Raw genomic sequence first — 11431 nt, forward strand, 5'->3', positions numbered from 1 at the left:
AATAGAGTGGCTCCTTTTTAAAATAATCAAGCAAATTTTTTAGTCACACCTTCTAATGTGAATTATAATGCTGATTTGATAATGTGAGCTTTCAGAGTAATTCATAGTAATCAAAGCTGTGACACTTACCTTCTCTTCAAATAAAATATCCTAGGAGGGAAAAAAGAATGAAACGTTAATTAGATTCATGGTTCTGCTTCCAGCTTCTTATTAGTCTTAATTATTCCCTAAGGGACATATAATTTCCAAGAAGAATAGCAATTCAGCCTTTTAACCTTGTAAAAGCAATAAAGCCTACCAGCCAACCACCCAAGGAACACTTTGAGCTATATAATAATAAAAGAGGTAAAGGGCACTAACATTAAAAACGATTCTGTTTTCTAGGAACTTTATCTTATTGCATACTACATTTTATCTTTTGTTTCCTTTATCAGCTCTATAATCTCCATAATTTGGCTACAAGCTTTAATCAGCCCTAATGAAAAATTTCTCACTTTCATTTACAAAGACAGGCAGAATACATAATTGTGTATTTTCTCTTCTTTTATTTTTCCATTCCTTATTTATTTTTTGGCATTAAAACATTAATTTTAGATTGATAACTTCATGAGATATTAATAAGCCTTAGAAGTCACTCGAATCCATCTTCTCATTTTGCCATTAGGAACCGTTGGCCTGCAGTGCAGTCAGTGACTTGCCTAAGGTCACACACTTGAGCTGAGCCACCTACCAAGTTCAGTGCTGCTTCATATTTAACCACACGGAAGTGAATTAGCCAGGATATTTTTCAAAACTACTTTAAATGTATAATTTTAGAGAAGTTCACAATCTGGTTTTTGTTCAACATCTAGGCCTCCTGCACTACTTCAGGTCAATGGGGTATTACCTGACAAGTGCACTGAAGGCGATGTCTGAAGTCAAAGGCTGGAAAGAAGTTAACCTCTGTTTACAGATAGAATTATTGCTTCCTTAAGGTAGAAATTATGTGTCAAATGAATGCCTCATGATTGAATCTGAAGGATTTACACATGACAAAATAGAAATGGAAGTAAAAAGCACTAGAATAATTGTTGCAAGATATTAAAACTGAAGGATGTAATGAGGAAGTTAAAGATAAGTCAGAGTCGTAACTTTATGGAGACTCCGCATCCCTTTAGCTTTGTTTTTACTTTATCTTTTTTTCCATACAAACTAATAATATAGAGGGAAGATATAGCAAAATGCTTTAAGTGGCCTTGGTGATTTAATAGGGAAAAAATTAGATTGGGAATTAAGTGTCATCTAGGATTTTCATATTATTTCCACCATTAACCAGACACACGGCCTTGGGCAAGTCATATAATCCTTCCAGGTCATTTTCCACATATATAAAATGGGAAAGTTGGACCACATGGTCTCAGGAGCTGTAAAACTGGCCACAGACCCTATCTGCAAAATTCAAAGTCTCCCCTATGGCCCTCTCTGCCCCTCTCCCTCCCTATGCCCTCCCACCCCAAAGATTCTAAATTACCAGCCAGTGTAAATCCAGGCTGAAAGCAGATGAGATACTTGTATCTTTAAGAACTAGTAGGTCATGCGGAGATACACTGACAGTCTCAGTAAAATGGCATTACCCCTCTCCAGGACATTTGGCTATGCCTGGAAAGCTGAAGATGTACGTGCTTTATCTCTAGACTGTTCAAGACAGTCCTTGTTTCCACTTATTATACTGACATCCCTTCCAGACGTAGCCTAGAGACATATCCTGGAGAAATTCTTGTACTTGTATATTTCAACATTCATTGTTTTTAATAATGAAAAATTTGAAATAATAAAATATCCATCAATAAGTGAAATATTATTCAGCAATTAAAATCAATGCATTGGATCTACATATTTCAACATAGATAATTTTCCAAAAATGTTGAGTGACAAAGCAAGTTGCAGATGAATACATAGAATGTGATCCAAATTATGAAAATATTTAAAACACACATCAGAAGCTTGGTTTCCTCTGGGAGCGAGAGAGGGAAACGGAATTTGAAAGGAGTTCAAGAGAGACAGTAAAACACCTAGTAATTCAAGTCAAATTGCAATATTTGAAAACAACTACTGAAAGAAAAATTCACAGGTTTGTCACTTTACAACATTTTTATAATAAGCAATATCCTTATCAATTTTAAACTCATGAATTTAGCTGCTACTGGGCCTGATGTATAATTTTACACTTTTTTAGCTCTTCCTTTGAAAATTCAATTTCTGCTTTGCCATATTACTTTTTAAAAATATGTGCCGCCAGGCTTAAAACCAGAACAACACAACTAACTAATTATTTTTGGAACTCATTTGACTTTGTGTTTGCTGGAATTTATATTTCTATGGAAACAAAAATGAACCCAAAACTGCACAATAGATAATACTATTTCAAACAAAGAACAAAGCTGCATCCCTAAGGGCACTTATAAGCCCCAGTGACAGAAAATAGACAGCACACAGCAAGCAGTGTGGGAAGGAGATTCTAGAATGAAGGGGCAGGGCGAGGGAGTGACAAGATGGTTTCTTGGAATAGGTGGGTTTTCTGGATAATTTTTAAGAGAAGAATGCAAAGGACCAACCCATTGATGGAATGCTGTTCTATATGTCAAAGTTTATGAGGAAAACAGTCATAAAGGCTAGTGTGGGCAATAAGACAAAGGAAGCAGTGAGGAGGGATATTTAAAATGACAGAAGGGCCCACAAGGACAGAGCTAGAGGCCTTGGGAAGTGGTGAGGGCTTTTAGTTAGGCAGACAGGCAAACTGTGTGGAGAACATGGTCAAAGTCAGAGGGAAGGGTGGTTCCGTTAAGGTCTAGGTGGATACTAAAGTTTAAATGGAAAGAATAAGCAGAGAAAGGCCCTCACTAGAGCAAAAGAAGGTGCATTTTATTAATGGAGTCAGACTTTTATGATGGCATATACGTGAAAGGAAAAGGCAAGCCTGGAATTGACATTTTTGTGAATGACTGTGAGGTCAATGCTATGTAAGGGCAGAGAGGAAATGTGAGGAAGGCGCCAACGTTATTAGCATGATGGCAAATGGGATGAAAATAAAGAGTTTAGTAGGCGGGGCCGGCCCGGTGGCGCAGCAGTTAAGTGCGCACGTTTGTTTCTTGGTGGCCTGGGGTTCGCAGTTCGCATCCCAAGTGCGGACATAGCACCGCTTGGCAAATGCCATGCTGTGGTAGGCATCCCATGTATAAAAGTAAAGGAAGATGGGCATGGATGTTAGTTCAGGGCCAGTCTTCCTCAGCAAAAAGAGGAGGATTGGCAGAAGTTAGCTCAGGGCTAGTCTTCCTTAAAAAAAGAAAAGAATTTAGTAGGCAAAGATTACAAACTGACAAAAATGTTTGCAGCTTATTATAGTAGCAAGATAGACACTACAAAATCTTAAACAGAGAACAGAAATAAGGCTCTAAACAGAAGCCTTGAAAACCTGAAAAGTAGACCATAATTAATAAATTAATCATGCATAAGATTCTAAAGATGATATAAAAATTATCAAGTTGATCCCTTCTTGTTATGTGAGGGAGGGGATACAATAAATTGATATCTTCCTTAGTAATCTTCAGAGAAAGAGACGTTTGTCACAACATTTATTCCTATAAAGGCTTTTTTACTATTTAACATTAAAAGTGATAAAGAATTTTTTTTAATCTCCACATACTCTCCCTTGCTCTTCTAAAGGACGAAGTAACATATCCAGGAGATTGGGTTGAATTTGTTTCTTAGGTTTCAATACTGTTACGTAAATCATAATAAAATAGCAATAAAAATATTTTCTTGAATTTGGAATCGTCAGGTCTCTCTTGGGTAATTCGGAACTGAAATGTTTCCATGGGGTTCTTACATGATACATTCTACTAGAGGTGTCAAGGAACGTGCAGTGATTCCTTGATTTGTCTTGGCTCCTGCAAAAGCTATTCATTGTGAACACTCATTTCCGTAAATTCAACTAAAGTATTCTCTGCAATAAAAAGGAATAAACTGTTGGTATAAAAAAAAAACCCAGATGAATTTCAAAATCATTATGCTAAGAATAAGAAGGCTGGTACACAAACAGCGCACACCGTATGAGTTTATTTATGTAAAATTCTAGAAAGTGTACACTAATCTAGAGTGACAAGGGAGATCAGTAGTAGCTTAGGGGCAAGGGAAGGACGTATTACAAAGAGGCATGAGGGAAGTTTTAGGGGTAATGGAGATGTTCCGTATCCTACTTGTGTTGATGGTTTCATAAGTGTATACATCTATCAACTCATGGAATTGTGCACTTTAAGTAGAGGCAGTTTTGTATTTAAATTATACCTAACTAACATATTTAAAAGTCAACTACATAATTATTTCAAAATAAAAACTTAAAAAATTCAATTGAAGATGCAACAGAAATAGATTAAATGAGAAATTTTTCCAATGGTCTGATCAAGAGTCAAGGTCTTCCTTCTGGATGGTAACAATTTGAAACATTGAAATTTGGTATCTCTTTCTTTGAAGAGCCTAATCAGCCCTTTGGATTCTGGAAGTGTTTGGAAAATAGTATCTCCTTCTAAGAAGTGGCTTGTTCACAGAGCTTCCATCTGAACAAACAAGCTGAGATCACAGGATGCTAAGGAAGAGCAGAGTCGTTAGGATGCTTTGTCATTTATTGGTTTCCCCAGAAACAGTTTTGCTTCGAGTCTACTGCCAAGAGCCTGTGTTCCTAGTTGGGCCCCAGCTCTTGGCGAGGGTGTGTCTGGAGGGAGTATGAACCTCCTGAGTCTACACATCTGGCCAAACAAGGAGCTGCCTGTCCTGCATTGTCTACAGGCAGCAACAGGCAACTCATTATTACAACTCCAGGGTTCTCTCCTGCACATGCTGGAACCTTCTGTTTTAAGTTCACTGGTGATGACTCCTTAAATTATGGCACATACAGGCCTAGGAAGATAGCCAGGCGCCGCAGTACATTTCCCTTTCGTGCAAAAGAGATGCACAGAGTTAACACTCACCTCAATCACCCTGGGGGTGCTGAGGCCCTCTGTCTAGGTAGAACTCTCAGCATTGACCCCCAACGCCCAAAGAAAAAAGTCTGGAAACAATAGTAACTTTGAAGGAGAAACGTAGCTTAACTGTTTCAAGGCAGTTCTGATTGAGAAAACCTTAAAAAATAATTACTATTGCCCCTCTCAATGACTTCACAGGGTTAAGCACTCATGCAGACTCCAGAGTCTTTGCTTGGCCTAAATTTTCAACTATAAAATGAGGATAATGAAAGTAGTTACATCATAAGATTGTTGTAAACATTGAGTAAAATGTGTAAAGTGCTCAGAGCAATCACTAACACACAGAGAACACTCAAGAAATTATAAGTATTATTTAGATTTTAAAAACTCAGCAACTCACAGTAACAATAACTAAAAGTAAAAAAATAAGAGTAACATTGAGAAAAAGGATTAGGGGAAGGGACAAAAGAAAAAAACAATCTCTGAAATGGGGCCTGAGGGTTTTTTTGACCTATAGAAAACAGCCATATGAAATGCTCAGTACCTAAAGGACACAATCGCCTTACCCTCTTCTCAAGAAATTTTTAAAAATCAATAATTTTAAGAAAATCAATTTTTAACACTTAACAAATCAGCCACCTCATCTCCAGGAGCTTCTTCCTTGAGAAAAAAATGTTATAAAGAGGGATTTCATATTGATCGCTTTGTCTTGTATTTTCCCAAACAGTAGGGAAAGGCTATCACACACAGCTAAGAACCAATAAAGAAAAGCATTGACACAGTTAATCAGACCAATCAAGTGGAACTCACAGATCTGATGGGAGAAACTCTTGGGTGACTGCAGGCTGTAGGTGATTTTAAATTGAGTGGCCTTGTTAACACTCGAGAAACAAAGAGATAATAATAAAATAATGGAAGTCTATGACTTTTGCTTGAGCATAATATGGCAGTAGGTGATACAAAGAGTCAAAAAATATTTCTGCACATGTGGAATGGGAAAAGACCAACTTAGTACAAATAGAGGAGACCACAAGTTGACCACAAATTGAATATAAGTCACAATGTTCAATGATCCCAGGATGTATAAACAGGAGTCTGAGGCACGTGATTGAAAACAACTCTTTCCAAAATCTTCAGCTTTGGCTAGTAATAAAGCTAGGATTGCAATTCCTAGAGAATGAGCCCGGTACTTCCCCAGTTTATGTGGTATAAACTATCAAGGAAGTGGAGAGAGATTTCAGAAAGATTCCTCTTTCCGTTTCCAAGGTGTATTTTATTCTTTCATCTTTTTGACCTAGTATCTATCCTTACAGAATTTGTAACCAAGATATCAATATTATGATGAGAAATACGTATATAAAACCAACCCTTTAATTACCTACCAGGCGATCTCGAATTTTATCTGCAAGGGTTGGATCATTCAACAGTGGAATGGGTTCACTGGATGAATCCCCAGATATCAAATGAAGTTTGGCTTCATTGACTACAGTAGAAAGTCCAATGGTGATAAATAATATTCCTGCAGTTCTGGCATCTTCAGAAATACTTTGAACATCTGGATTCTTTGGATGGTCGATGCCATCAGTCATCAGCAAAGCCACTTTCACGCCATCTTTACGTCCTTCTCTCTGAAGTAGCCTAGTGGCATTGGAGATGGCATAATAAGAGAAAGTACCTTGCCCAATTAAATTCATAGACTTGACCCTCTGCTTAAAAGTCTGTAGATCCTTCCAAGAAGAAAAAGGTGAATCTATTTGGACAGAGCTGCTAAACTGAAGGGCTGCCAGTTTGATGTCATATTTCAAGGAGCGAACCGGGGTCAGTTGGAAAACCTTGTCACTCAAGCTATCCACAAAATCTTTCTGTTTATCAAAGAGAACTATTTTGGAACTTTCAGAGCTGTCCACGATGAAGACAACATCTATGAAGCAAGTGGAGTCTGAAACAGAACAAACAGGTTAGGCAAAGTACTTGTCCCTTCTTGTGAAACAGCTTTGCATACGGGAAGCCCAAGGGTGGTGTGTTTGTGTCTTGTTTGTTTTTGAGAGGAGAGGGAGGTGAAAAAGAGGGGCATCTTGGAGAAAGGACTTAAGTTGTAAAGAACTCAAGTTCTTTCCAAGTCCATAAATTCTTTTCCTCTTGTAAAATCATGCAAATCAAAAGGAAACAAATAAACAAAATACCGTATATTCTGAGCATCTTCCCAAAGTACAACGTGCTTAAAGTGGGAGGAAAAGAGAGTGCATCATAGTTTAAAAGTTCAACAAACATTGGGCAAAGTTGTCTAGAAGTAAACAATACTCTGCCTAATTCTCAGGTTGTGTGTCATATTGGTGAGGGCCCGTCTTGTTTTGGTTTTTTGTTTTCAACTTTTATGAAATCAAGAGAGAAAATGACTGTACATTTCACATTGTAGCAATGATAAGGGAGAAAGAAACTTGAAAGGAGAGAACTTAAGTTCGAGTCTTAGCTCTACATCTTACTGGTAAATTTGCCTATGGCCTTGAGTGTTCCACTTGACCTCTCTGGGCCTCAATTTCTTTACCTATGAAAGTGGCCATCTCTGTCATACCTATTTTACAAAGCTATTGTGAGCTTCAAATGAGATAATAAATGTACAAGTGCTCTGAAAACGCTGATGTTTTTATAAGTATGCTCTATAAGTACTGTTATCGTAATATAATTATGCTACAATAGAATGTCACATATATACACATATTTGGTTTGCTATTTATATCAAATACTATTTGGAAAAAATCATATTAGTTTTTTAAAGGCTAAACCTTATCATTAAAACAGAATATCATTAAAAATAAAAGATTTTTTTACCCTGGAGATCATTTTTCCTTGTAAGTAAATTGGACTTTGATCCTTTCTTTCTTTGTCCATATAGTGTTTGATTCATAAAAGCTGGCAAAAGCAGGAGATAAAAGACAAAATGTCTGTTCCACATTATGGTAGATGGTGAAAAATCATCTGTGTGTAGCACCTTTAATAGAAAAATCAGTTATAAATAATCTAATAAAATATAGTATTTTCTATTTTTAATTTCAAGCCAGCAGAATTGAAAACTGGCATGCAACTGAAGAAAGTTTTCATTCATATTTATAGAAAAATATCCACATTGCGATTTTAAAAGTTTCTAATCCAAATAAATCATGACATCACAACCAAATATTTTAGTGACTATTTCCATATATCCAAAGAATTATATCCAAGTAGTCTAAATTTCCCATTTTATTATGGGGAGCAGGGAGTCAGGAGACCCACTTAGAAACATTCAAGCCCACTCTGCATGGTGACTACGGTTCACACACAGGCTCTGCTTTGACATCTCCCCATTCTTCAGGGTGAATTCAGATTGCTACATGGCTGTTTCATTTATTTTCATTATAACTAATTTCTGACTATCCCAAGATTTGTACAGAGTTGTAGAGAACCACCACCATTTGTCTTACCATTACATGCACAACTTCAGTGAGTTCAGAGGTCAAGTCAAAAATTAAATTGCCATAGAACCCCATTCCTCTTTTCTACTTTTATTTTGGAAAATTTATCTCCACCACAGTTCCAAGCTGGACTACAGTTGCACATCCAATGAATCAAAGGAATGTGAGAACAAACATAATAGATTTGCTAAGCAAGATTGTTCTTCCAGTGCTAGCTAGAAGAACTAATGGAAAGAAACAGGACTTGAAAACAAGAAGTACACCTTTTGAAACTATTTTTCTGGGCAGATTAACAATAAAAAATCTAATCCTGTAATAAAATCTTTAGCCATCTTCATCACTTAATATGGCCAGCTATACAACAAATGACTTTGAAACCCGCAGGCTTCCCTGGCAAGAGAAAACTCATGTGTGGCTAGCTCAGGATACCCAAGAAGGAATAAGAAAGCTTATTTTGTATCAATGTTCTACACAGTTTGAAAATGCTTGCCTACTTAAACTATATTGACTTCAGAAGTTCTGGAAAGGGAATCACGATTTCCTCTTTGGGCACCTTGCCTTCAGAGAATGGGAACTAGGAAATCATGGGAGTGTGATTTTTCCAGGCTCTGAATAAGTGGTGGAAATACATGCAAAGGCATTGAGGAATGAGATGCGCAACTGACTTCTGTCATACATGCCAGACAGAGAAACCCTAATGGGAAGAAAAGCTGTTGGGCTGAGAATGGACGAATGGATGGCTCCATGCCATAGTCAGCTCCTTGAATAGTGTTATCTAGTATCAAGTTTATTAAGCTGACTTTGTATCAGTATGGCTGGCCAAGCATCTCTACTGGCAAGTGCATCAAGTGCCATGGGGCAAAATTCAGCTGCTCTTCAGACCAGGGATGTATGCTAAGATGTGAAGACAGCTGAGTATTAAAAAAAGAACAAGAATTGTACTAAGGAAATAGGACACAGAGGACATCCCTCTCCAATTACTCACCTTGCTAACCAAGTAGAAGAATACAGAAGGATATACAGGTTTAACTCTGAAGATTTAGTATAAGGATAACCTTATGTAGCAAAACACAACTGCTACTGCATTTTCAGAGGGAGAAAAAGAGTTAACACCATGTCCCTGGTATTGCATATGGCTTTTCTCTTTTGTTGAGCCCATACCATAAGGAACTTCTCAGAAGTTCTGGAAATAAGAGACTGAGGATTGAATTTCATCTAGAATAAGAGAGATTTTACAAACTATGTAAGACAACTCTTCAAAAACCTAAAGAAGGTAATTCCCACGCAGTATCCTGAGAAGAAAACCACTTTCTTCTCATTTGTAGGCCTCATTTTGGGCTTTTGAAATGCTGGCTTTAAATAAAGACTTATCTTTCCAAAAACTAAGCGCTTGCTCATACAGCTTTCCTGGCATATAATCATGAATTCATACCTGAAGCCTTGTGTATACAATGCTCACTAACACAACTTATTAGTTAGTAATAATCACGATATCTCATATTTTAACACTATTTGCTCTGGCAATCTTTATCTAGCACTCCCAAACCAAAGTCTTGCCATATCCTTTCTGTTTTCTGATATTAGCCAGAGGACATTCCTCACACCTTTCTCCAGTTTTTTAGTTGTAATGTCATCGTGAAATCTCTTTCTTCTTTCCCAGTTTGGCACCTTAAGAGCCCACCCATTTCTAATCACTTTTGCCATGTTTTATTTTGCCTCAGTTGTTAATAATGTTCACCTTTCTCTCATTTAGATATCACATACAAGCAAAATAGGTTTCAAGGGGGAAAAAATGCCATTAGTTAAATGAAAGAAATATAAACCTCTATGTTTATTATAGGTTACATTTTATAAATGCAGAAACAATTATTATCTTTAAACAAATGCCATGTTTTTGTCTTTTTTGCCTAAAATTTATTTTGGGTAAATATTAGGATCAATAAATCCAAGGCACTTTATATTTTATGATTTTTCAAAAGTAAAATTATCTTTTAGCAGAGTTTATCAATTTTACTCACAGTAATTGCATCTCATTTGCTTCTACATGAAGATGAACTGATCAAATACTTTATTCAAATTGCAAAACTAGCCAAATTATAAAATATTCTGTAATTATTACTGAATTATAAAAACTTGTTCCAAATTAAGAAAAAAAATCCCAAAAGATATTAACATCTTGCAATGCTATGTAGTAGACTGTAAATTAAAAATTAATTTTAAGATAACTTTAAAATAAATTTTGTTTCTACATTTTAACAATTATTCATATTTTTCTAACAATTAATTTAAAGTAATAGCAGAGTATAAAAAATTTTGATAAGCTTTCTTCATGTAGTAAGTATGCAAACCTTTTAGTCTCCCACAGTTCCTAGATGGTTGTAGCTGATTCAAGTGATTAAAACAAAACAGTTAATGTCTTACCTTATAAATTTAGTCAAACAGGAATTAAAGACGGGTTAAGCAAATGCCAACAGCAAGGACCATTGTTGGGGATGGGGTTGGCTATTTGATATTGTTCTGTGGAAAACAAAAATTGCCTTTGCTTTTGGATCTTTTGCAATCTCTTATTCATGTTTATTAGACTAAGTTAAAGCAAGAGTGGTCAGGCATTTGGCCAGGGTGCAAGATCTGGGTGGGATCAGTAAGTAATTTAAAGGAACAGTGTCCTTTCAGAACAAGTCTGTGTTTTCCAGACTGTTGTAAAAACAACTTGAGCAGGTTTTCTACATTTTAGGCATTTATTGACAGCCTGCCTTTGTTTCGCATGGTACGTCTTCTTTCTTTTCCTATGTTTCTTTGCCTGGGGGACGTTCTGTAAGATATTGATTCTGAACAGCTCTATGAAGGAGTATAAATGACGCCAGACTCAGATGCAAAACTGGTTTTTCAAGAAAGGCAATGGGTTGATAATTATTCAAGCTGGATGATGAGTATATAGAAGTTCATTGTTCTAGTCTTTCTATATTTGTGACTTTTGAAATTTTT

General features: G+C 36.4%; 1 protein-coding gene across 1 annotated transcript in view; it reads right to left on the reverse strand.

Moving 5' to 3' along the window:
- The window catches only part of COL28A1 (collagen type XXVIII alpha 1 chain), a 168519-nt gene extending 157521 nt beyond the window's left edge, over nt 1–10998 (reverse strand). The window contains exons 1-4 of the mRNA XM_046669968.1: nt 10868–10998; nt 7827–7986; nt 6380–6936; nt 130–150 (exon numbers count right to left, since the gene is read on the reverse strand). Of these exons, the coding sequence (XP_046525924.1) occupies nt 130–150; nt 6380–6936; nt 7827–7950 (702 nt within the window). The 5' untranslated portion in view covers nt 7951–7986; nt 10868–10998. The remainder of the gene's footprint in view (nt 1–129; nt 151–6379; nt 6937–7826; nt 7987–10867) is intronic.
- Nucleotides 10999–11431: the final 433 nt, after the last annotated feature.

This window comes from Equus quagga, chromosome 8 (assembly GCF_021613505.1).
Source record: "Equus quagga isolate Etosha38 chromosome 8, UCLA_HA_Equagga_1.0, whole genome shotgun sequence".
Lineage (NCBI taxonomy): Eukaryota > Metazoa > Chordata > Mammalia > Perissodactyla > Equidae > Equus > Equus quagga.